The 26,311-nt window shown below is 40.6% G+C and overlaps 2 protein-coding genes, 1 non-coding gene and 1 pseudogene across 3 annotated transcripts; 1 reads left to right on the forward strand and 3 right to left on the reverse strand.

Annotated features, from left to right (window-relative positions):
* Positions 1 to 18,473: 18,473 nt before the first annotated feature.
* Positions 18,474 to 20,202, forward strand: LOC144997102 (protein BUNDLE SHEATH DEFECTIVE 2, chloroplastic-like). The gene is made up of 5 exons (XM_078956931.1): positions 18,474 to 18,631; positions 18,755 to 18,825; positions 18,967 to 19,033; positions 19,494 to 19,590; positions 19,997 to 20,202. Exons 1-5 carry the CDS (start codon positions 18,577 to 18,579, stop codon positions 20,073 to 20,075), a joined length of 369 nt encoding a protein of 122 aa, XP_078813057.1. The 5' UTR covers positions 18,474 to 18,576; the 3' UTR covers positions 20,076 to 20,202.
* On the reverse strand, positions 20,193 to 21,219 carry LOC144997101 (putative carboxylesterase 6). Its single transcript, XM_078956930.1, has one exon. It carries the CDS (start codon positions 21,213 to 21,215, stop codon positions 20,193 to 20,195), a length of 1,023 nt encoding a protein of 340 aa, XP_078813056.1. The 5' UTR covers positions 21,216 to 21,219.
* Positions 21,220 to 22,779: 1,560 nt separating this feature from the next.
* TRNAR-CCU (transfer RNA arginine (anticodon CCU)) lies at positions 22,780 to 22,852 on the reverse strand. The gene has a single exon. It is a non-coding gene; the product is annotated as a tRNA-Arg (tRNA).
* A 351-nt stretch (positions 22,853 to 23,203) lies between these two features.
* Positions 23,204 to 24,351, reverse strand: LOC144998621 (prefoldin subunit 6-like; annotated as a pseudogene).
* Between the last annotated feature and the right edge of the window lie 1,960 nt (positions 24,352 to 26,311).

Raw genomic sequence — 26,311 nt, forward strand, 5'->3', positions numbered from 1 at the left:
TGCTAGATTAGGATAATACCTTGGATGTTCATATTTGCATGTATAATAGAGAAAACATAGATCCAAGGTATTTAGGGTTGCATGTACACTTAGGAGTGTTAGAATGCTCATAACCCAACATAAATGACCTTGGAAAAGGGGTTTACGGTTCTTAAAGGACACTTGGGGAGTTTACTGCCGTAAACACATGAGTTTACGGCCGTAAACTCATGCTTGGTCCATTCTTCATGTGTTTTGGTGGTTGTAGGTTAAGTATGCAAAGTTCTAGACCTAAATATAAGTCATACAAGGTGTTAAGGGCACTTAAACACCCTTTGGAGGTGTTTACGGTTTTGGGAGACCTTCCCGTACCATAAACTCATGTGTGGCTCATTTGTGCATGTTTTGGTGCATAACATGAAGGAATACAAGGTTCTAGGCACTCATGTAAGCTTTTGGAGGTGTTTAAGGGGCAATTTAACACCTTAAAAGGTGTTTATGGTCTATGAAGGAGTGTTTACAGTACAAGAATGTTTTTGGGCCATAAACTCCTGTTTAATACCCAAATGACAAGATTTTGGTGATCTAAGCTCGTACATGCAAGTCCTTAAGTTATAGCTAAGCACTAGAAGTGATTTGGGAGGGGTTTGGGGCTTCAAAAACCCCTTTATGGGAGTTTACGGTTTTGGGAGATGTTCCCCAACCGTAAACACAAGTTTTTGAGAGTTTTGGATGGTTTAAACACAGATTTGCATGCTTAACAAGTTAAACAACAAGCTAGGATAGATCACTTACGATTTTGGAGCTTGAAGGGGCGTTTTTGGATCAAAACTCGAGTTGTAGGGAGAGAGTAGAGAGAGAAAGTTACAAGGAGGTGGGAAAAAAGCTTAAATGAAGGCCTCTCATCCTTTATATAAGGCTTGAGTTTGTGGCCAAGTGGGAATCCACCCAATACCGTCGTTAAACGGAGTTTATGGTCGTACCCGATTAAATTGTCGTAACCCGACTTAGTTGTAACTAAAAGTTCTCCAAATGAATTTTGGGGGTGTTTTCACGTGTTTCTAATGCGTTTGGATACTCATGAAGTTATAAGAAAAGTCTCAATTTGATTAACTTAATCCAAAAGTTAACAGAAAAATTCGACAAAGACGAGTTTTATTGACAGAGACGGGTTATAGTGACGGAATAAATTTCAGGTTGTCATAATTTGGAAACATGTAACTCATACAATGATGTAACTCTTTCAATTATATATATGTTGGTCTTGTTTGCTTAAATTACTATTGCAATTGTGGTTATGATACTATACATGAAGTCCTCCACCCCCGGACATTTCTGCCAACCTTGGTTTGGGGGTGTGACAGTTATATATGTTGATGTTTTCAAAATAACTTGTATTCTCAGGAAATTGTTAGACTGAAGAACCTCCAAGTGTGTTTCAGGAAATTTCTTTTGTGAAATGTTAATCATCAGACAATTTATGTTTTGAAATATGTCATGTAAACAATGTACTTGATGTGAACAAAGTTAGTTGTAATGTATTAATGCATGGTGATGTTTATGTATGTTTCATGTATATTCATTGTGATGATATTTCAATTTAAGTCACATGAACCCCCGGATGTTTCCGTCGTCTGATTCGGGGGTGTGACAAGACATGCATGTCCAATACATGTCTTGAACCGAAAACAGGTAAAAAAAGGGGAAATATGACCTAAACTCCATGTATGACATCAAAACTTGGCTAAAGACCAGATCCAAACCACTATAAGGTCACCTTGACCTAGAGATTCATAAAGTTGCAAACTTTATGAGATCCATCCATTGCAACATCCAATAATAAGGAGAAAAAGGACAAAAGTCAAGATCTAGCTACATAGAGGAATAAAAATCTGATCTTGCACACTTACAAAGGTCTAGAAGAGTGACAAACTGAAGATAAGGGCTTTGCTTGCTAGATCCTTGCTTCCTTCCTCCAATTTTCTTTTATTGTGCTCCAAAATACCACACTAGCTCACAAATGAGAGGGAAAGATGATTAGGGTTCACAAGGGCCGATAGGAGGGGGGGTGGTGGAGGGTGATAAAAGATCATTCTTAAGTACTTAAGGAGATTCAATAGGATGTAAAACCCTAAAATTAGGATTTCTCATCCAGCCGCCAATACGCCGAGTTTCCCTAACCAACACGCCGTGTTGGTCCATAAAAATACGCAGCCCAAAAGTTGTAACGACCCAAAAATTAAGACCAAAAATTTCTTTTAATAAAACATTACTTTAAGCAAAGTCATCATCCCAAAACATAATCTGAGTATATGTTTTTAAAACACATGTTCATTATCAGAGTAAACATTCCTAGTCTGCCTAATCAATGGTGTGTGTCATGCGATCACCCCGAGCCCTTCCCTCTGCTACCGGAAGTACCTGAAACCAAAACTGAAAACCGTAAGAACGAAGCTTAGTGAGTTCCCCACCCTACCACATACCATGCATAATCACATACTGCACATACTGGGCCATGCCCGCTATCTTGGGCCTCACCCCCTGCCTCGGGCCTCGCCCGCTATAACGGCCTCGCTGCTCTAGGCCCCGCCTGGCTTCGAGCCCCGCTCGGATACAAATCTATTTTACTTAGGCCTCGCCTGTCATAGGGCCCCGCCTGCCAACTAATAATATCATAACATATCACAACACATAAGTTAAACTCATACGACTAATCCTGTCCTAAGGCCTCGCCTATCCTGAGCCTCGCCCTTGTCCTGCTACTGATGAGTCATGGAACCCCGTCCAAGCTCCTACTGGTAGTGAGATACGGGCGCAGCCCACTGTCACTCCTTTTCTAGCTTGGGCCTCGCCCCTGTTCTGCTACTAATGAGATATGGAACACCATCCACACTCTGCTATTGGTGAGATACGAGACCTCGCCCACACTCACCTCCCTACCAGGCACATACATGTATCATACAGACAACAAGTATAGACTATCATATAAACAAATCCTTGGGCACCCGCCGGCTATTAAGGGGCCTCGTCCTGAAAATCATACTAGCATATTGTGCCTAGGGCTAACCCCCGGGTCTTCTACTCATAACTACATGGGCCGGCATTGTGGCCTTAGACCCATTCACACAAAGGGAAACTCACCTGCACTGGCTGAACTTGCTAATGATCTCACTAGTTGCTGCCCGACAACTCAATGAACTCCTGCTCCCCTTGCACCCCGAACTACCAATATCAAAGCAACACTGAGTCTAACTGACCCCCGAAAGACAACCAAGTCAACTCTGGTCAAAGTTAAAGTCCTGGTCAAAGTCAACCTTCCAGGTCAACCCTACTCGCCAAGTCACCCTATTGACTCGCCGAGTTCAAATGTTCAGATTCCTTCTATTCGCATCTCGACTCGCCGAGTCAGCCCATGACTCGCCGAGTCTACTGATTTCTGAGTCCTTCTTGTGGCCCCGCTGATTGCAGTGAAAACATATCAAGTCTGATCCCTGAGTGGTGGTAACAGTGCAATCCCTGCTAAAATGACCAGTCCGACCGCACCTGAAGCAGCCATACTCACCACCACTACCATTCCTGCGCGCGCCCCCGTGCGCCCTTCCATACTTTCCGCATCTACTGCGGTCCTGATCATCCCTCGATCTTGAATCCGATCCCTTGGGTCTTTTGACCGAACTCGGGGATACCTGAACCTCATCTGGCTTCCTCTTCGGGATCTGCTCCAAATCAATTTCCCTCTCCCTGGCCCAAGAGATCATATCTTCCAACGTCTTACAACCGGACCTGCTCACGAACTCCCTGATGTCAGCCCTCATCATTTCGTGATATCGGGCCTTTTTCATTTCCTCATTCGCGACATACTGCGATACGAGAAGAGCCCTCTCCTTGAACTTGGCGGTGATCTCCACCACAGTCTCAGTAGTCTGCGTCAAATCCTGAAACTCCCGGGCCAGCTGCTACACCTCAATAATCGGCGAAAACTCCGCCCTGAACCTAGCTGAGAAATCGCTCCAAGTCATCGCGTCCAACGTGGCATCATCACCCAAAGCATGACCAATCTTTTCCCACCAAGCCCTCGCTCTGTCCTTCAGAAGACAGGAAGCGAGTCTGACCTTGTCCTCCTCAGGACACCGGCTCGTACGGAACGCATTGGTAACATCAGCCAACCATCTATTGCTAGCGATGGGGTCCCTAGCCCCATAATAATCTGGTGCCCCGCAAGCCCTAAACTCCCGAAATGTCAAGGTACGCGCTCCCATCAATGCCATCATCTAAGTACGGAAGGCTCCCAGCCTCTCATCCAAAATCTCCAATATACCCTCCTTGACCGTGCCAAAAATCACAGGAGTCTGAGCTAGAATATTGCACGTAACCTCAGCTGATGTAACAGCCCGAATCCAGGTATTCTTCTATTTTGGGTTATGTTGTTAATTTAGGGTTTCATGTTAGGTGAGTACGCTGGGCGTACAGGGTGTACGCCGCGCGTACTCGCGCGCCTCATTTGGACGTGTTCCCCCTCAGGTACGATGGGCGTACCCAAGGTTACACATGGCGTAACTTGCCCAGATCTAAAAACCCTAATCTATTTGGAGGGCTATAAAAGGAATGTGTGGCTGGACTTCTCAGCCACCATCCCTCAGAGTGAAACCTTAAATAGTGTGTGCCTTCGTTCTTAAGCCTTTGTGTGTGTATTCTAAGCTTGGTGGTGCCATTCCAAGGTTGCAAAGGAGAAGAAGAGCTTATTGGAGAGGCTAGAAGTGGTGCTCAAGAGTAGATCTAAGCTTTGCAAGGGTTAAAGCTTCATTATCAGGTAAAAAGTTCGGATCTTGTCACTTGGTTCATGTTGCATGCTTAATGTATCATTTTCTAGGGTTTAAGTCCCAAAGGTGGAGACTTTTTGTGCAAATGGCCTCCATAAGCTTAGATACTTCATATTTCAGATCTATTGGAGTTGTAGACTCATAAAAATGGCATCTTGGACGTGGGTATTGCACCATGCATGAGATCTAGGTCCTTGAGTTGGAATAGAATGTTGTTATGTGATGTTGGAGCCTTTACAGCCATGCCAAGGCTTAAAGGTTTTGACTTTATGGGTTTAGACACACTAAAAGAGTCGGATCTAGAAGTTGGAGTAATGGCTTAACCGATTAAGACCATAAATGAAGAAGTGGTTGATTCTGATGGTTACGCTGGGCGTAACTTCCAGTACGCGCAACGTACTGGGTGGAGACCCCGATCCATGGGATTAGCGATGTACGCCCCGCGTACATATAGCAGTATGCCCCGCGTACTCTCAGGGTTGACTTTTGTTGACTTTTAGGGTTTTGGTCAACATAAGGACTTTAGGTTAAGGAAGGGTAAAATGGTCTTTTACCCTCTGAGGAATGATGATAAGGGGTAAAGTTTTAATGGTGGAAGTCTTTGTGTATTAAATGATATTTTATGTTTAGGCGAGGTAGAGTCGTCGTTGGGATTCGGTGATAGCGAGGACGCAAGATCTTAGACTTTCCACGAGGTGAGTTTTCTCACTATACTGTACCCGGAAGGGTTTGACTGTGTGACCGGAAGGTCGAATATGATATGAGATATATGCATCATGTGTGATAAGTTAATCGTTATATGTTCCATGTATGATATGCTTGATATGGGCCGGAAGACATTATGTTATGGGCCGGAAGGCGAATATGTTACGGGCCGGAAGGCGTTGTGATGTGGACCGTAAGGTTGACGTGGGTAGGACCGGAAGGTTTACCTAGTCGGGACGGAAGTCCCCTGAGACACATGGACCGGAAGGTCAGGGCCTGGAAAGGCGTAAGTGTGTAAGTTGTATTTTGGGGAACTCACTAAGCATTTATGCTTACAGTTGTTGTGTTATGTGTTTCAGGTAGTAGCGAGGACCGTGGGAAGGCGCCGGCGTGATCGTACACATTATCGGGGGAAAACTATTTTATGATCTTTGGGATGTATTCTGTTATGACAATATTGTTTACGTTTGAATTGGAAATATTAATCGATGTTTACAAAAATGAAAAATTGGTTTTAAAATTTACGTCGTTACAAGTTGGTATCAGAGCCTTGGTTTGAGGGATTTGGATACACCTTCGGGCGTAACTGAACTCAAACCGGGGATTTGAGAAATCTTTTTAATTAATAAAATCAATAAAAATTTGATAAGAGATTTTGAAACAACCAAAGAAGAAGAAGTGTGTACGGTCAGCCAGCGCCCGAATGGTAAACTCCCCAAAATACTCTTACATTATGTGTTATGAGATATGATATGATATGATATGATACGCTTGCTAGTAGACTAGGTATTCATATTAGGACTAGAGTGGCCTGATTTGTGATGCCTTAGTCTAGGGAAATCTGCTGCTATGAGGTGCTTTGAGAGCGAGTGGGTAGCTAGTGCATGGCAAGAATAGAGTACGCATGATCCGGGGTTTGGGGAGGAGGACTTGGGGTGAACGCTGATGCGGTGTAGTTGGTAGTACTGGGCCCGTACTACTAAAGACACCGGGTCAGTGGGCAACCCAAGTAAGAATCCTTGGGTATCGGAGACTGAGTAGGGTTGCGTTGTCGAGTGTGGTTATGCTCGATAGAGTCTCTGATATTTCTATGTTGTATTTCAGAGGCATCATGGTTGGACCACACCACAGGCCTGGTACGAGTAGTGTGAGTGACGAGGAGCTTCATCAGATGATTCATGAGGAGGTGGCCGCAGCGATCCGGGCTGAGATTCCGGAGATGTTTGGGTCTATTAAGACCACACTGATGGAGACTTTTGATGAGCGGTACGCCGCGGTGACTGAGGCCGTAGCCGCTGCAGCTACCACAGCTGTGGCCGCTGCCAGACCACAGGGAGGTGACTCGTTGCTGTTCCGGGAGTTCAACAACACGAAGCCACCCGAGTTTGATGGGATACAGGATCCGAACGCTGCGATGAGATGGATTGCTGATGTCGAGGGATGCTTTTACACTTGTTCATGTCCTGAGCATCTGAGGGTACGGTTCACTTTGAACCAGCTCCGCCTGGGAGCAAAGGATTGGTGGAAGTTCGTGACGGAGAACTTCACTCTGGCGGAGGTTTCAGCCGTGACTTGGGAGAGATTTACTGCTATGTTCAGAGACGAGTATGTTCCCCCGGTGGAAAGGGAACGGTTGGTTCAGGAGTTCTTGACCCTCAAGCAGGGTAATGATTCTGTCACGGTGATCACTCGGAAGTTTCATGAGATGGCGATGTTTTGCCCTGAGCAGGTGTCCACGGAGCAGGCTCGGATGAGTCGGTATTTGGGTGTGCTGAGGAGGGATATCCGGGAGTTCGTATCGAACTCGTCATACCAGACTTTTGCTGAGCTCCAAGCGAATGTTAGGATGCGTGAGATCGAGTTGGAGACCCAGGCCAGGGAGGAGGCCGAGTCGCAACGGGTGGATCGGCGGCCGACTCAGTCTCAGCCAACAGCCAAGCTGACCAAGTTCGCCGATTCGAGTTCGGGAGGTCAGAAGGGCCGCACTTGCGGAAAGTGCGGCAAGGGTCACGAGGGGGCATGTCGATCGGGTGCTTGCTACAAGTGTGGCAAGGAGGGGCACATTGCTAGGGATTGACCCAAGGGATTCATGGTTTGCTTTCATTGCAACCAGACCGGCCATCGGAAGGCCGAGTGCCCCCAGCTTTTCCAGGGATCTACGCCTGCTGCCAGGGTTACCGAGACTCGGCCGGTGAAAGCCGAGGCTCCGAAGGCTCGTGGGAGAGCTTTTCAGTTGACTGCGGAGGAGGTCCGCGCGGCGCCTGATGTCGTAGCTGGTATGTATTCTTTCGTGTATTTACTTTTATGATAAGGTATTGTGCTTATATTATGATGTGTGTAGGTACTTTTCCTGTGAACTTTTTACCTGCCTTGGTATTATTTGACTCGGGTGCGAGTCGGTCTTTTGTATCGTTGACTTTTAGCCAGCACATCGATATTGATCGGGAGGTGATGAGTCGACCCCTGCGAGTTTCCATAGCGAATAAGAAAGCAGTATACGCCACTGATGTGATTCGAGGATGTGTGCTCAAGATTTTTGGAGTCAAGTTCCCTATAGACTTGGTTCCTATAACGATGGGGGATGTCTGCGTCATCGTGGGCATGGATTGGTTGAGTAAATTCGGGGCAGTCATTGACTGCGAGAGACAGCTGGTCGCTATTCGAGACCCTAGTGGGGGGGTTCTTACTGTGTATGGCGAGGGGACTCGGTGTGGGTCGGCGTTTTGTTCGGCTGCCAGGGCGAGGCAGAGTTTGCAGCAGGGCTGCAATGGATTCCTAGCCTACGTGATGGATACTCGAATGGCCGCGGGGAGGCCCAATTCGGTTGACGATGTTCCTGTAGTATGTGAGTTTTCGGATGTGTTCCCCGAAGAGTTACCAGGTGTGCCTACAGAAAGGCAAGTGGAGTTCCGTATCGATTTGGTTCCGGGAGCGGCGCCCATCGCCAAGGCGCCTTATCGTCTCGCTCCACCGGAAATGCAGGAGTTATCCTCGCAGCTTCAGGAGCTACTGGGGAAGGGGTTTATTCGAATGAGTAGCTCACCTTGGGGAGCGCCGATTTTGTTCGTCAAGAAAAAGGATGGTTCACACCAGATGTGCATCGATTACCGGGAGTTGAACAAGTTGACGGTTAAGAACCGGTATCCGTTACCTAGGATCGACGATCTGTTCGATCAGTTGCAGGGGGCATCTTGATTCTCTAAGATAGGCTTGAGGTCAGGTTATCATCAGATGAGGGTTCGGGATGAAGATGTCACACCCCCAAACCAGAATGGTGGAAACATTCGGGGGTGGATGACTTCACGTAGTACCATAACAATTGAATATCGTAAAGAAAGTACACAACCATCATATATATAATAAAAAACATATATTGTTGCGTTATACATATTTCCAAAAGAATATTACAATATGATGATATAAATGTTTAATGATAAACGTCCTTAGCGTTCCTTCTTCCAAAAGTTGGTGGTTACCTGTATTACTGATTCCCTGAGAAATACAAGTGGTTTCGAAAAAGTGTCAACAATTAAGTTGGTGAGTTCATGAGTATTTTGTATAGAAAAAGTATGTCCTTTTGGTAGCAAATCAATGAACGAAGTTTTCAGAAAATCCAATATTTTCTATAAATAGTTTGATAAGTTCTCAAAGTTGGAGTGCATTAGTATTTTTTTCATTCTTGAATGATAACGGTAATCTTTGTGCCCAAAATATGTAGAAAACTGAAGGCATATATGAATCTCGTAAATCAAACTTGTTTTTATACTTTCATGTGAGTTTTATAACTATGCTATTGACACTGAATGCCTGTAACAACATTCTTCAGGTGTTGTAGTGTTATGAAATTTGTCACCCCAGACCTGCCGGTCTAACTGTAGCTAACAGTTTAGGTGCGGGGTTGTCAATCCCGTATAGATCTATACACAAGTATCACGCTCTCCCTCCAAGAGATTATAGTATATAATACAGGGCTTGAAATGCATACATAAGAGTATGTTGAAGTTTGAATATCTCACATGCTTTAGTATAAATAGATTTACAATAAGACTGACTTTACTTCTTTTGAAAGTATTTCGTTTATCAAGATGTATATGTAAAAATGTACGATTGACCTACTAACTATACCCATTATAGTTTTTCAGAAAGTATGTTCTATCTGGTGAAAATAATTTGGTGATGTACTAGCCCTTTATACATAAAGATGTTTGTATCGATATTCTATAAGCTAGATATTACATTTATGTTTATAAAATTATACTTTAACGTGTAATGTACTTGTATTTCCCCCCTAAAACATGAAAAGAATTGAAAGGTAGGGGTATGAACTCACTCGTTTGGTTCAAAAAGAGAGAGGCTAGAGTTGAGCAGAACTTTGACCACGGAAAGCTGCGTCTTCGCGCTCTTCGAGGATCTCGGTAGCGTAGATCTTTCGTCGGGGGCTCGGGTACGGAAACCGAGGTGTCGGGATGGTCTCTGGAGCTCCAGGGTGTGTAAAAGTGAGAGAGGATTTGAGAATTGTGTGCAAAAACCCGAAGCTCAACCTCTCTATTTATAGGCTGGAGGATCCTCGTACGCGGGGCGTACTACCGGAGTACGTTGGGCGTACCCAGTACGCGGGGCGTAAAAATGCATCACGGCTTACGACTCAGGTCTAGCTAGCGTAGAGCACTCGAGCCGATGGGAGTTGACACTGGGTCTAGTACGCGGGGCGTACTCTTGGATTACGCGGGGCGTAATCCAGTCTTCCATCTTCTAAATTCCGTAACTTTCGCGTACGGGCTTCGTTTTTCGCGTTCTTTATATCCACGCGTAGGTGAGATTATGCTCTACAACTTTCATTTAGACTCCGTCGGCTAGTTTCAAATTTATTTTTAATGATATATTGTTAATAGGCCGGGACTACTAAAGTCCGTTAAAAATTCATAGTTTCTTTATTCGACGTCGGTTTTTGTTTGTCTTTTTATCATTTTATTACTATTGTGGAGATCTTCAACTTCCGCTTAGGTGGCGATAGCTAAATAACACTCAATCTTCAATTCGAGTTTTTAGCCCTCTACTACTGTTACAAAACTAAGGAAATTCGTAACTTCTTCATACGAGGTCCAATTTGGGCGATCTTTTTATGTATGTTTACAGTCTAACGAACTTTACATCTTTTGTTTAGATACTTAAGGCTAAAATGCATTTTATTGAAATTTCACTTTTTACGTTAAATAGTGTTTTAACGGTGTGTCGTAAATATGTGAGTGGTTATAATTTCTTCAATATAACCCGGTTTTGAACGCTCTTTATGTTTTTGGAAACCTTGGCACGATATTTAACATTTGACGTATCCCAACTTAGATATTTGAACACTTTATTTTTTAGGTTAATTTAACTGATTCCAAATAGTTTTCGTTGTATTTGACTTTTGAGCATTACACTGCTTTTGGAAAAATATCGGGTTGTCACAGAAGATATTCAGAAGATTGCATTCAGAACTCGTTATGGACATTATAAGTTTGTGGTGATGCCTTTTGGGCTCACCAATGCCCCGGCCGCGTTCATGGATCTTATGAACCGGGTGTGCAGGCTGATGCTGGATCGGTCAGTGATCGTATTCATTGATGATATTTTGGTATATTCGAGGTCTAGGGAGCAGCATGAGGAGCATTTGAGGGAAATTCTTGGGGTATTGAGATCGGAGAGGCTGTATGCCAAATTCTCCAAGTGTGATTTCTGGTTACGAGAGGTCCAGTTCCTTGGGCACCTTGTTAACCAGAAAGGGATATTGGTCGACCCGGCCAAGATTGAGGCGGTGTTGAGATGGGAGGTGCCGAGATCACCCACTGAGATCAGGAGTTTTCTGGGATTGGCCGGCTATTATCGAAGGTTTATCAAGGATTTCTCCAAGATTGCCGTGCCACTTACTAGGATGACCCGGAAGGGTGTTGCATTTTCGTGGGGACCGGAGCAGCATTCCTCATTCGAGACCCTTCGTCAGAAATTGTGCGAGGCCCCGGTGCTTGCACTTCCGGAAGGGATGGAGGATTTTGTGGTGTACTGTGATGCATCTATATCGGGTTTAGGGGTGGTGCTTATGCAGAGGGGGCATGTGATAGCGTATGCTTCGAGGCAGTTGAAGCCTCATGAGTCGAGATATCACACCCACGACCTGGAATTGGGGGCTGTGGTGTTTGCCCTCAAGATCTGGCGACATTATCTTTATGGGGTTTGGTGTACCATCTACACGGACCACAAGAGTCTGAAGTACTTGATGGATCAGCCAAGTCTAAATATGCGGCAGAAGAGATGGTTGGATGTGGTGAAGGATTACGATTGTGAGATCTTGTACCACCTAGGCAAGGCTAATGTGGTGGCCGATGCGTTGAGCCGTAGGGCGGAAAGCGCCCCGATCCGAGATGTTTGTATGAGATTGACGGTGATGACCGAGATTTTGGATACCATTCGAGGAGCTCAGGCTGAGGCTGCGAAGCCAGAAAACCAGAAGAGGGAGCGGGTTGTAGGTTAGGTATCAGGATTCGTTACGGATGGTCGAGGGCTTATGACTTTTCAGGGTCGGATTTGGGTACCATTTGTGGGCGGTGCGCGTACTATTTTGATGGAGGAAGCGCATCGATCGAGATTCTCGATTCATCCCGGGGCTACGAAAATGTATTTGGACTTAAGGAGGAGTATTGGTGGCCCTGTATGAAAAGGGATGTTGCATGGTTTGTTGAGAGATGCCTGACTTGTTGACAGGTTAAGGCCGAGCACCAGCGTTCGCACGGTAAATTGCAGCCGCTAGAGATCCCCGAATGGAAGTGGGAACAGATTACCATGGATTTTATCACCAAATTGCCGCGGACTACGAGGGGAGTCAATGCGATTTGGGTGATCGTGGATAGATTGACGAAGAGTGCTCATTTTCTAGCCATCAGTGAGAGCTCTTCTGCGGAGAAGTTGGCAGAATTATACGTGAGGGAGGTGGTATCGCGGCATGGGGTTCCGATGTTGATTGTTTCTGATCGTGATGTGCATTTTACTTCCAGGTTTTGTAAGAAGTTTCATGAGGAGTTGGGTACGAGACTGCATTTCAGTACTGCATACCACCCGTAGACGGACGGACAGAGCGAGCGGACGATTCAGACGCTTGAGGATATGCTCCTAGCATGTGTTTTGGATTTTGGAGGAAGCTGGGACACCTATCTACCTTTAGCAGAGTTTTTGTACAACAACAACCATCATTCGAGCATTGGTATTCCACCCTTTGAGCTGTTGTATGGTCGTAGGTGTCACACCCCCATCTGTTGGGGAGAGGTGGGGCTGCGGGTGATGGGTAGCACGGAGATTGTACTCCAAATGACCGAGCAGATTCAGAAGGTCATGCAGAGGTTGTTGACCGCGCAGAGTTACGGAAGGAGAATATGTTACGGGCCGGAAGGCGTTGTGATGTGGACCGTAAGGTTGACGTGGGTAGGACCGGAAGGTTTACCTAGTCGGGACGGAAGTCCCCTGAGACACATTGACTGGAAGGTCCGGGCCTGGAAAGGCGTAAGTGCGTAAGTTGTATTTTTGGAACTCACTAAGCATTTATGCTTACAGTTGTTGTGTTATGTGTTTCAGGTACTAGCGAGGACCGTAGGAAGGCGCCGGCATGATCGTACACATTATCGGGGGAAAACTATTTTATAATCTTTGGGATGTATTCTGTTATGACAATATTGTTTACGTTTGAATTGGAAATATTAATCGATGTTTTTGATGTTTACAAAAATGAAAAATTGGTTTTAAAATTTACGTCGTTACAGCTGATATCAACTCTCTCATCTGCTCCTCGAGCTGCTCGGTCCCTGAACCCGAGCCTGATCCCTCTTCGGCGCCTGACCCGCCCATTGGTCTCTCTCACAATGTCACCATACTGAAACATATAACATAACCATTATCAGAATACTCCTGACTGCTGCGAGACCAAACATACTCACTACCAGGTTCCCGGTCTTGTCTCGGCCTTTCCCGAATCGAGTACGGATCCTCTGCTTTCAGTAGTACGGGCCCATACTACCTTCCACATCTATCCGTACTTTCCTCAAGAACTGCTTCGACTCCACCAGGTCCCTTTTCTACTACTACTGCTCCCAACACTACCTTATCCTAGGCTTACCCTAGGGATACCTCTGACTCAACTCAAACCGGCCCTCAGCTGATGAAGGTCTCCTTGTGATGCCAATTAGTCATCACTTGGATACCATCACATGTGACGAGGCTCAGATAATCCTTCAAGTAGAGGACTCGTTCCTACAACGGTTGGACTCAAACAAGATCTGCGCAATAGGACCAAATCCAACACTCTGAGATTATTCAACCCTAATCACATGTGACGTACCGTATCCACCTAATGGCTAACTCCCATCACTCAGAATCCCACAATGCACAAAGCAAGAAACATTCAGACAAACGGAAAATCTAACCATAACATACTCAAGCAATCATATCCACATAGCTAGAATCTGAACTAGCATGCAACACAACTCATAAACTCAGGCATAACCTAAATAGGCTATCCTACTACTATCTATTTAGCACTATCATGCAGATCAAAAGCACATATAATAGGCACATAAGGCATCATCCCTAGATCCTCAGTCCTAATCTAGCATGCTGTTCTATTAACTGATAATCAAAACATAGACTTGTATGGGTATTTTGGGGTACTTAATTGAGCTCGGTTGATTGCATGCACCACACCTCTTTTCTCTATTCAAAGTTCTTTTCTTTCTGAATTCTTTTTGCTTTTCTAAAACTGTTTTCTTTCTCAAAACTCTCTTTTTACAAAACTGTCTTTTCATTTTGAAAACTTCTATACCAATTCCTCAGTTTGAGTTCAGACACACCCAAGAGCATGTTCGAATCCCTCAAACCAAGGCTCTGATACCAACTTGTAACGACCCAAAATTTAAGACCAAAAATTTCTTTTAATAAAACATTACTTTAAGCAAAGTCATCATCCCAAAACATAATCTGAGTATAAGTTTTTAAAACACATGTTCATTATCAGAGTAAACATTCCCAGGCTGACTAATCAATGGTGTGTGCCATGTGATCACCCCGAGCTCTTCCCTCCGCTACCGGAAGTACCTGAAACCAAAACTGAAAACCGTAAGCATGAAGCTTAGTGAGTTCCCCACCCTACCACATACCATGCATAATCACATACTACACATACTGGGCCACACCCGCTATCTTGGGCCTCGCCCCCTGCCTCGGGCCTCGCCCGCTATAACGGCCCCGCCGCTCCAGGCCCCGCCTGGCTTCGAGCCCTGCTCGGATACATATCTGTTTTACTTAGGCCTCGCCTGTCATAGGGCCCCGCCCGCCAACTAATAATATCATAACATATCACAACACATAAGTTAAACTCATACGAATGATCCTGTCCTAAGGCCTCGCCTATCCTGGGCCTCACCCTTGTCCTGCTACTGATGAGTCATGGAACCCCGTCCACGCTCCTACTGGTAGTGAGATACGGGCCCAACCCACTCTCACTCCTTTTTCTAGCTTGGGCCTCGCCCCTGTTCTGCTACTAATGAGATGTGGAACACCATCCACACTCTGCTATTGGTGAGATACGAGACCTCGCCCACACTCACCTCCCTACCAGGCACATACATGTATCACACAGACAACAAGTATAGACTATCATATAAACAAATCCTTGGGCACCCGCCCGCTATTAAGGGACCTCGTCCTGAAAATCATACTATCATACTGTGCCTAGGGCTAACCCCCGGGTCTTCTACTCATAACTACATGGGCCGACATTGTGACCTTAGACCCATTCACATAAAGGGAAACTCACCTGCACTGGCTGAACTTGCTAATGATCTCACTAGCTGCTGCCGGTAACTCACTGAACTCCTGCTCCCCTTGCTCCCCGAACTACCAATATCAAAGCAACACTGAGTCTAACTGAGCCCCGAAAGACAACCAAGTCAACTCTGGTCAAAGTTAAAGTCCTGGTCAAAGTCAACCTTCCAGGTCAACCCTACTCGCCGAGTTCAAATGTTTAGATTCCTTCCATTCGCGTCTCGACTCGCCGAGTCTACCGATTTCTGAGTCCTGACCTGTCCAACTCACCGAGTCTCCACCCGACTCACTGATTCGAGTCTCAACTCGAAGGGTTTGGGGTTTCGCAACCTGACTCGCCGAGTCCAAGAACAGACTCGCCGAGTACAAGGCAATCTTCATCTGACTCGACGAGCTGTTCATCCCACTCGTCGAGTTGCTCCTCACTTTCATGCTACTCGCCGAGTCCACTCAAAGGACTCGCCAAGTCCATTCAGATCTCCTTACATGCAGAGGACTTTTGAGTCATGCATGGACTCCAAACTGTAGATCTACCCTTCCCAAGCCTATTCCTCACGTAAAGTTGCAAACTTTACGTGTAGAGAAGGAGATCTAGGCAAAAATACACCATAAACTAGGGTTTATGACAACCATGCTTCACCAATATACCAAGAGTTGATACTTTACGGGATTCTAGACCAAAATAAGCATGGATCTGAGGTAGCAACCTCATATCTGAACCCCTAGCTCGAATGGTTACTATCATGCCAAGAATGCCCAAAACACACACATAGATCTAGGTGCAAAGGAGTCGAAGAACTAGTTTATTACCTCCAAATGCTTAGAAATATCTTCCCAATCCCGGATCTATAGCCCCCTTCTTGCACCTCCAAGATCCCTCTTCCTTCTCCAAGATTTAATGCACTCTTCAAGGCTCCAATTGGCTCAATCAATGAATAAGGCGACGAGGGTTTGGTGTTATGGGTGAAAGAGGCAGTATAGGAACCCTAGGGGAGAGAATGAGACATTTAAATAGGCTCCAAGTCCCGATTTTAGGGTTTTCCTCGCACAGACCAGACTCGCCGAGTCCCCTTGGCCGACTCGTCGAGTCGGTCACTTACTCCTCGACCCGGATCCCGCTCGAACTCGCCGAGTTCATCCTTGGACTCATCGAGTCTCCCTTAAAATTAAGGTTTTGTTTCTTTTCTTGGCCTTCCAAACTTTGGGTGTTACAAAAGTCCTTCAACATGCCGTGGTGAGGCTTCCACCACGTCGTGTTCCAATGGAAAAACATGCTTAATGAATAAATCTCATACCTGAGAATCGGGATGTTACATCTTGAAAATCCTATCACAATCTAGGAGAAAGTGTAAGGGCCAACTTTTGTTTTGGACATCTTTTGTTAAGGAATCTAATCATCTTTTATTGGGCACATATTTTGATAACTTTTTTTGTATTTATGCCAAAAAATTGATGAATGCACATGTATTTGGTTAGGTGTACTATTAAATATTATAATGGCATATAAATTTTATGTAGCCTACATTAGATGAAAACTCAATTATGTGTTTTAAATGTTCCATTTTGGATTTATATTGTTGCTGGAATCATTTATTGTGTACAATTTAGATGAAAACTTAAGTATTTCTAGCATTACTAATTCAATTCCAATGTGAACACTCAATTTATCTAGGAATCATTGATTCCATCCCAATGTAAACACTCAGTTTTATCGAGGAATCATTAATTCCATTCCACTATGAACACTCAATTTTATCCAGGAATCATTAATTCCATCCCAATGTAAATACTCAGTTTTATCCAGGAATCATTAATTCCGTTCCATTGTGAACACTCAATTTTATTCAGGAATCATTGATCCCATCCTAATGTAAACACTCAATTTTATCCAGTAATCATTAATTCCATTCCACTGTGAACACTCAATTTTATCCAGTAATCATTAATTCCATTCCACTGTGAACACTCAATTTTATCCAGGAATTATTGATTCCATTCCACTATCAAAACTATTTTCCATTCCAGAAAACACTAATTCCATTCGAATATAAGTCATTAAATTAACCCAACTTTCAAACTACATTACCAAAGTCATTGCATTACAACCTTCAAAGTACATTACCCAACTGTACACTTTATTTTAGAATAACATACAATACAAACATAACAAAAAACAACAACATACAACATTTGATATTCCAATATTTCCTACTTAACTTATCATCCTTTTTTTAAAACTCATTTATTCCTGATCCGCCTTCACCTTGTGAGTCCATAAATTATTTTCCAATATTGATATCTTCATTTCAATGCTATCTTGTGTTATTGGTTCTTCATCTTCATCGACCCATTCCCAGAAATCACATTTTTCTTCTTGGATTCCTTCATATATATACATAATAAAATTTGCATCAACAATGTAAGAAATAGATGATAAATATATGAGATTCATTTACCATTGAGTTACGACAACACGTAAACCTTTTACCCGAATTATCCCTTGTAGTTGAGGTCCAAATTACGCAAGACTTCTCCTAGTGACAAGGGTTAGCATAATCAATTGTACTCGTGCTCTTGGAAATGCGTGAATTTGATTTCGGAAATGTTGGTGAAGATAAAGATGTCATAGGAGCCGTGGCATGAAGGAGGTGTGTTGATGAAGATTAAGAACCCTAATTTGGTTATTGAAGGAGTAAATATCCATTAAATAACCAAGTCATTATTTTACCTGAGCTAACCGGTTACCACTGGTTACTACAAACTTATCTCAGTACTTTGTTGGTGTTTTTAGTACAAAATTTTCAATTTAAAAATATTTTTTACACTAAAAAATAAAGAATAATCTTTTTGTTATATTTTTGAAATTTTCTTACCCTTTTAAGTTTTTCTTATTTTTTAGTGAACTCATATAATGTATGATTCTCACACTTAGTTTTCCAATAATAATAATAATAATAAAACTCAATTTTTTTTTACCTAAATACGTCTTTTAAAATTTATACTTTAAATTTATACTTAACACCTTTCTTTTTTCAAGAAACCAAAAACAGTTTTCTCATTTTTCTCCCACAAAACGCACTGAGTTTTTATGAAAATTTAACAGTTACATAAATATGTAAGTAGTTACAAATTTTTGTGGGCAATTTTGATTTCTAGAACAGAACAATGGGAAGTGTGGCCTATATCATCATTATCTTCAACTCACTTCCTACTTCCGAATAATACAATGGCTTTATCTTCATGTTTTTTAGCCATACAATTCATACCTCTTCAGAACCCAGGTAAATTGTCTTCTTCCCACTGCAAATTTTCACTCCCACCCACCAAAAATCTACACTTTCATGCTGTTTAATCTAACTCTACCAGATTGTGGTTCAATTTGGCTTGTGGGTTTTCAATCATAGGCGTTCTTATCGCCAATCAAAGCAATCGAAAGCTTCATAGAACAGTCAAGTTTGACTCTTTGAAACCTAAGGTCCATTCTTTTCTTGCATTCAATCAAATGTTCTAAACTTCTTTTTTATTATCGCAATCTTACTTTCACAATTAGGGCTTTTCGGGTATGGAAACTATGAGTTATTGATATACGAATTGCGTACTATTGGCAAATATCCAGGCTACAGGAGACAAGGAAACAAAGCCAAAAGCAAAGAGTGTCATATGTACGGATTGTGATGGAAATGGTAAGTAAATCGCTTTTATATGTATTTTCAAGAAAAGTAGAAAAACTCCCTTTCATATATTTACTAAATTTGATGAATTTGATTGTTTAAAATCAAAATTTGTGCTTATTATTATTATTATTATTATTTCTTGACATGATAGAAAAGGTATTGGTTTGCCACTTAGGAGGTGTGTTTTGATAGGGGATTACGCTAAGAATCAAATGTAGTCAAAATTACTTAAAGCTAGGGCTAATTTGGTGAATTTACAGTTTTACACTTATCTCAATATTACTTGATAATCCAAATCTTATTAATTTGATCCAACCCTTCATTTTTTGTTCTTCCATTTTCTCGAGTTTGTCGGATATTTTTTAAATATTATTTATCGAGACAACAGTTTATACGAATAGCAGTTGTGGGAATAAAAAAACGTGGTAAAAGTTTTCACTTGGATCACTAAATTTTATGAGAATTGCAGGTGCAGTTCAATGTTCGCAATGCAAAGGTGTTGGTATTAACCCTGAAGATTTCTTTAACGGGCAATTTAAAGCTGGGGACTCGTGTTGGCTTTGTGGGTACTAATTATTTTCCTTCCTCATTTTTTCATAATTGTTTTTACTTATTTGATACATTGATGAATTCCTTACTTTTTTTTTGAACATGTACATAGTCAATGTGCTCTAAAAAAATGTCCAACTTATCACTTACTAAGTTTGGTGACACATTACTTATATTAGGAATACATGAAAACAATAAAAAATGTTGGGTGTTAATAAAATTTGGTTTTAATATTGATGTAATGATTATGACATGAATAAAATACATGAAAACAACCCAAAATGTCATGCATCGTACATGAACAAAATATGAATGACAAAACATAAATAGAAAAAAGAAAAGTATCCTAGTGAGACAAATTGAAAAGCATGTTGTTATTTTATGACTTATTTGATGCTATTTTTCATGTCTTTCTTCTTGCAGAGGCAGGAAAGAAATGCTATGCGGAGGTTGTAATGGAGCCGGCTTTGTAGGCGGTTTCATGAGCGGATTTGATCATTAGATTCATCCGTAGGTATACAAAATGCTCCACCATAACATAAATCATGTAAATAAGTCTTATATTTTATATTTATTCTTCGAATTTTATGTGTTTAAATCTTTAAGGAGTACAAAGAGTTTAAAAACTATGTATGAACTCATTCATCTGACTTTGTAACAACTTAGTCTCCTCGGAATCGGGCCGGAAAACGTGAAAAACATGTTTTTCGTTTTTCGTCTCAATAAGTTCAACTTTCACGCCTTTTCCCTTCAAAAATTCGGCATACTCCACTCCTCGTTCCTTCAAGAAATCAAATTCCGCCACAAAAACAAGAACGTCCGGAAACCGATTCCATTCCGACATCGAGACCACCATCTTTTCAAGGTTGCACCCGTCATAGTCACGGTTCGAGCCCTTAGGCACGCTTAGGCTCCAAAACATATCGTTCGACTTCACATCATCAGCTGACTCGACTTTCGTCTCTAACTCGGTTCGCTTCTCACTACCGAAGTACGGGTGAATGGAGAGTATTCCAGAAACCCTAACCGGACACTGCGTATCCCGGATCGCTCTAATGGCTACTTGGTGAGCTATGTTTCCTCCGGCACTATCTCCCGAGAGGAAAACCCTAGAAAGATCGGCGTCTTGGAGCCAGGAATCGGACGGTTTTTGTTTGTATAACCAAACGAGGGATGCATAAGAGTCTTCGTATGCAATCGGAAGCCTATTTTCCGGTGCGAGACGGTAGTCGACGGAAAGAACGATTGATTTAGTGGCGGCGGAAAGGTCTCCTAGGAAGTGATGGTAGCCTAGCCATGTGGTGGAGCCGATTGCAAAACCGCCGCCGTGGAAGTATACCACGATTGGTAGTGATGGTGGCATGACGGCGGCGGTGGGGATGAAAAGTCTTGCAGTTATTGGTTTTGATGGATCTATGGTTACATCTTTGCACTTGTAGCCATCGTACAAGTCAAGAGAGGCCGGAGATGTTTCCGGTATGAAACGCTCAATGGTACCATCGGAGTAGGCTTTAATGAAATCGGAGGTTCCTATGATGGTGGGTTCCATGGTGGTGGTGGTGGTGAGGAACAGGAAGTGAAGAGTTTTGGTATAAATAGAGTGGTGGTTACAATTTATGTGGAAAGGAGGTTGGTTGATCATGTTAGTTGAGTTTTTTTTAATCTATGATTATTTATTTGTTACAAAATTTGGAATAAATATTTAAGAATAAAGAAGCTGATTTAATTTGAAAATAACACGAAGATTATGTTCGACCGAATTTTAAAGATTCATGTCAGTCGGTTTGTTTACTTGTGTAAATTAGAAATGAAAAGTGTTATTTCCGTTTAATCGAAAATGATTGGAAGGTTGTTCTTTTGGGTATAAAAACAAAAACAAAATAGTTTGAAGTTAATATTATTCTAAAATGTTGGTCAAAGTCTTAGAAAATACGTATAGATACTAGATTATTATTTTTAGCGTTTGAAGTTGAAATTATTTCATTTTTATACAAGTTTAATGCTATTTATTTTGTATTTTTATCATCATTATACATTGTGATGTTGGTAATTTATGTATGTGTTTTCAAAATGATATTTTACAAAGTTCAAAATCGAATGAGTCAACCTCATATTTTACAAAGTTGATGGGTGATAACTGTCTTGTGACATTGTGGACGATACGTAGGACATTCACGACTTCAATTTTGAGAAAAATGTTTCTATAGATGCAACGATTACTAGAATAATCACCAAGATTTTATATGCATTAGGAAAACAACCGACTTTTTGATGTATTTTAAAACATTGATAGAGTGAGTAGTATCATTTGGTAAGAACTCGTCAACCGTATTTAGCTTTAGATAAAGTTTATTGGCGCAATATCTGATCGTTCATCATACTTAAGTGTGGCTTCAAGACGACTACAACACAACTTAAGATATTTGTCATCAAACTCTAATTTTTGCAAAAAAAAAAAAAACAAGATTCTTTTCATAATTATTGTATTGTTCAAATCTTGTTTTAAAAGAAATAATCGTTTGAAAGTGAAACAATTAAAAACACAAGCCACAATAGAAGTCAATCAATTATGAAATTGAGACACTAGAGCCGAGCATTAGATTTCTCAAAAACTCGATTTTGATTTTTAAAATTAAAACAATCAATTAATCAATAATATAAAATTGAATTCCAAAAGCAATTATGAAATTGAGTGATCTTATTGGATTTTGAAACTTACAATTTTGATTTCTAAATCAGATGGTGCATTGATTTTGAAACAATCAATTAATCAATAATCAAACACACACACACACACACACCCTCATGACCTAGTAGGTTCAAGAGAAAGAGTGATAACTGATATAACATGTTCTGACTTAGATTGACGAGAATCATAGGGTGAACTGACTTTGGGCAGGTGACGATACATTTAAATCAATTTTGTTTTCAAGCATGAATTATTAGTCTACTATAATGAATCGTATGTAAAGATTAGACCCCCTCTATGATATGGTCATTGTGTGGTCGTCCACCTCGCACATCTTAAAAACGTCAATCCATGAAGATAAATACAAAAGTTAAGAAAATAAACAAGATTAAAATGATATTTTATAAAATTTGATGTGGAAAGGTTCAACATTTAAAAAATATAAAGATAAAAATAGGTTGGAGTTATAAGATCAAAAACAATATAATAATTGTTTTTTTGTCAAATAAAAACAGTTCGCGCCAGGTAGGGGTCGAACCTACGACTTTCTGCTTAGGAAACAGACGCTCTATCCACTGAGCTACAGGCGCAATTTGTGAATGTCTTGTTACTTTCTATATTATTTAAAATAAAGTTGGATTTTAGAAATTATAAAAGAACACAACATATCTTTACCACTTTAGTTCTTAGTTTTTTATTATTATATTTTTACATATTTTTCTTTATTAAAGTTATAAGAACACAATATGATTCTCGTCAATCTAAGTTATAAGAACACAACTATATGTTAACTAAAAAAACTATTAAAATGATTTAGAAAATGAAAAATATAACATTGTAGTGAAAATCACAATTCCAAAATATAATTATGCAAGAACTCTATGAATCTCAAACTACATGCAAACATTTTCAAATTTTACATGAACTTGTCATAATGCAAATTAAGCCTTGCCTTTTCCAGCTTGAAGAGATTGAATCATTTGTTGTAACTTATAAATCTGTAAAAAGTAATTTTTTTTATCAATTCTTAGATAACTATTGTCATAATATCATTTATGAACATCATCTAAATTATAAAAACTCATGATGAAAAAGAGAAAAGGTGACACTAACCGTTTCTTTTTTGCTATTTTGCTTTTCCTCCATATCCTGAAGAGTTAAATCTAGGGATGTCAATGGGGGCAAATGGGACGGGGAGTGCATCTCCCGCCCCGCCCCCGAAATTTCCCTGTTCCCCGTCCCCGCCCCCGTCCCCGGAATGTTCAATGTTCCTACCCCCCTCCCGTCCCCGGATCCCCTTTATTACCCCCGCCCACGTTCCCCCGCCCCGATTGATTTTGGGCTAAAAAAGTTGTTATTTAGGCTAAAATAAACTATTTTTTAGGTAACAAATAATTATTTATCGCAAAACTTTATATGTTTTAACATAACATTGTTCCATAAGATCTTTATGCCCTAAACCCTAAATTAGTTATACAAACATATAAATTAAAGAAATTAGAGGTTTTGTGCACAAAAAAACGAATAATGAGTTGTGAAAACATGCACCCATAAATATGATAATTTAAACTTACAACTGAGCTTAAATATATTCAATTCTCTTGCGAACATTTGCATTTGCCTCAGCTAGATCTTGCTTTACAAGCGCTGGTCCTATTAATTTGTACACATTTGCATCCTCATTCAACAAATCCAATTCCTGTAAACAAAAAAGAGATTCATTAAATCACAATGATAAAATGCTAGTAAAATGGCATAGTAATATTAGAGTGAATTGCTAAAAGAAAAAACGAAACCCAAATTTGAAAACATTAAAAAGGGAAACCTTAAGGACAAGTTCATTTTCACCAAGTTGGATGGTGTACTTCTTTCTGACTTGGTGGTTCTTGGATATGTATACACAATGTCAAAAATCAAAATATTAATTTATGATTTATTTCATTTCAGTAAAAATAATAATAATAGTAATAGTAATAGTAATAGATGTTATGTTATGTGGATGATAGAGTCATGACTTGCCCTTTTGGATTTTGCTGAGATCATTGGCTTTCCCCTCCAACTCTTTTTGTAGTTCTCGTGACGAAGCCATTACTAAGTCTGTTTCGCAAAGCTTATTAAAATAGCTTTTAACTTATTAACTTATAGCTTATTATCATATAAGCATCCTATGAATATAACATATAGGTTACAGATTTAGCATTGACAAACAGTTTGGTAATTAATCTTGTTTCCTGTTCTTATGGTTTGACATTTTGATTTAACATCTAACATCTTACAATCATATAACATAATTGAAAGATAAACAACTGTCACAGCTCTTATGTATCAATTATTAATAGAATTGAAGAATAAGGCTAAGAAAAAAAAATCCACATCAGACAACAGGAAAAAAAACCACACAGAGTGAATGTTTCTATTTTGCAATTCTTATGAATCAATTGATAGATTCAATGAAGCAACAAAGTATGCTAATGACAGCAGGAAAAAAACGAAGATAGCAGGAAAATTTGAACAAAAACGAACCTAGGGGTGGGGTCGATGGTCTCCACTGATGCTGTGGGGGTGCGACGGTCTCCGGCGGGTGGCTTTACAGGGAAGGTCTCACTTGGAGAAATGATCGACAGATGGAGACGTCTGTGATTTGTAATTTTGTATATATGATATTGTATGTAAAAGGTTATTATGTTCAAACGGTGAAATAAGGAGTTATTATTAGTATTATTATTTTTTTAATTTTATTTATTTATTTATTTTATGGATATCTAACTTATAAAAGTCATTTATTATAATTTTGTTTTTTTAAAAAATGTTTATACACGTATTTTTTTTAACTTTTATCAGTATGAAATCTGTAATAAATATGGGTGTTCAAAAAAACCACAAAACCGAATAACTGATCCGATCCAACCAATTTGAAACCGAAAAAACCAAAACCGAATTAAACCGAAACAAAAAAACTAAAACCGAAAAACCCAACTATCTATGGGTCGGTTTCGGTTTGGATATATAGGTATCCACAGATATTCGGTAACTTATAAAAGTCATTTATTATAATTTTGTTTTTTTTTTTAAATGTTTATACACATATTTTCTTTTAACTTTTATCGGTAAGAAATTTGTAATAAATGTGAGTGTTCAAAAAAACCGCAAAACCGAATAACCGATCCGATCCAACCAATTTGAAACCGAAAAAACCAAAACCGAATTAAACCGAAACAAAAAAACTAAAACCGAAAAACCCAACTATCTATGGGTCGGTTTCGGTTTGGATATATAGGTATCCGCAGATATCCGAACTGAAAGTATTATTCATCGGCATTGTTTTGAAATGATCCACATGCATGATACATCTTCATTGCCCCCAACAAATTTTTACATTTAATAGTTTTCATGTTATATATATATATATATATATATATATATATATATATATATATATATATATATATATATATATATATATATATATATATATATATATATATATATATATATATATATATATATATGACTTCGTGACTTACCGATTTAGAGAAATTATCGAAATTGAATTGATAGTTTTGATTGAATTTGATTTTTTTTTTATTTAGTGGGTATCCGTGAACTGAACTGTGGTTACCCACCTTCAAACGATTTGATTCGATTCGGTTTGGTTTTTTTTTTTGGCCAATTTGGTTCGGTGTTGGTTAGTGCACATAAGTTACCCACCCCGTGTTCACGGTTCAAACCGAACCACCCCATAAACACCCCTAGTAATAAGTTAAAAACTTACTTTTTTAAGCTTAGCCAAACACCCTCTAACTCAGCGTGGTGTAAGCTTGGAGACAAGGAGAAGTGGGAGAAGGAGGAGCAGACTGAGGAGGCATGAAAGAGTTGGGTTTAATTTTAATGGAGTAATCGGGCATCATGATTCATGGCTATGGCGACCTTGCTAAAATGGATCGATTGCGTTCATGATTTGATGGGCCTAGACAGACAATGGAGTTAATGGGCTAAATACTGAAAAATATTAACTTATATCTATTTATCTAGACAAATTTGCAAAAAGG

Source organism: Lactuca saligna, chromosome 5 (assembly GCF_052625555.1).
Source record: "Lactuca saligna cultivar CGN05327 chromosome 5, ASM5262555v1, whole genome shotgun sequence".
Classification (NCBI taxonomy): domain Eukaryota; kingdom Viridiplantae; phylum Streptophyta; class Magnoliopsida; order Asterales; family Asteraceae; genus Lactuca; species Lactuca saligna.

Bases quoted from the DNA above. Each gene is read 5' to 3' on its own strand.
- LOC144997102 (XM_078956931.1), top strand. From the start codon at position 18,577: ATGGCTTTATCTTCATGTTTTTTAGCCATACAATTCATACCTCTTCAG. The intron at 18,632-18,754 runs GTAAATTGTCTT...TTTCAATCATAG, and splicing joins CATACCTCTTCAGAACCCAG to GCGTTCTTATCGCCAATCAA. The intron at 19,591-19,996 runs GTACTAATTATT...TTCTTCTTGCAG, and splicing joins GACTCGTGTTGGCTTTGTGG to AGGCAGGAAAGAAATGCTAT.
- LOC144997101 (XM_078956930.1), bottom strand. From the start codon at position 21,215: ATGATCAACCAACCTCCTTTCCACATAAATTGTAACCACCACTCTATT.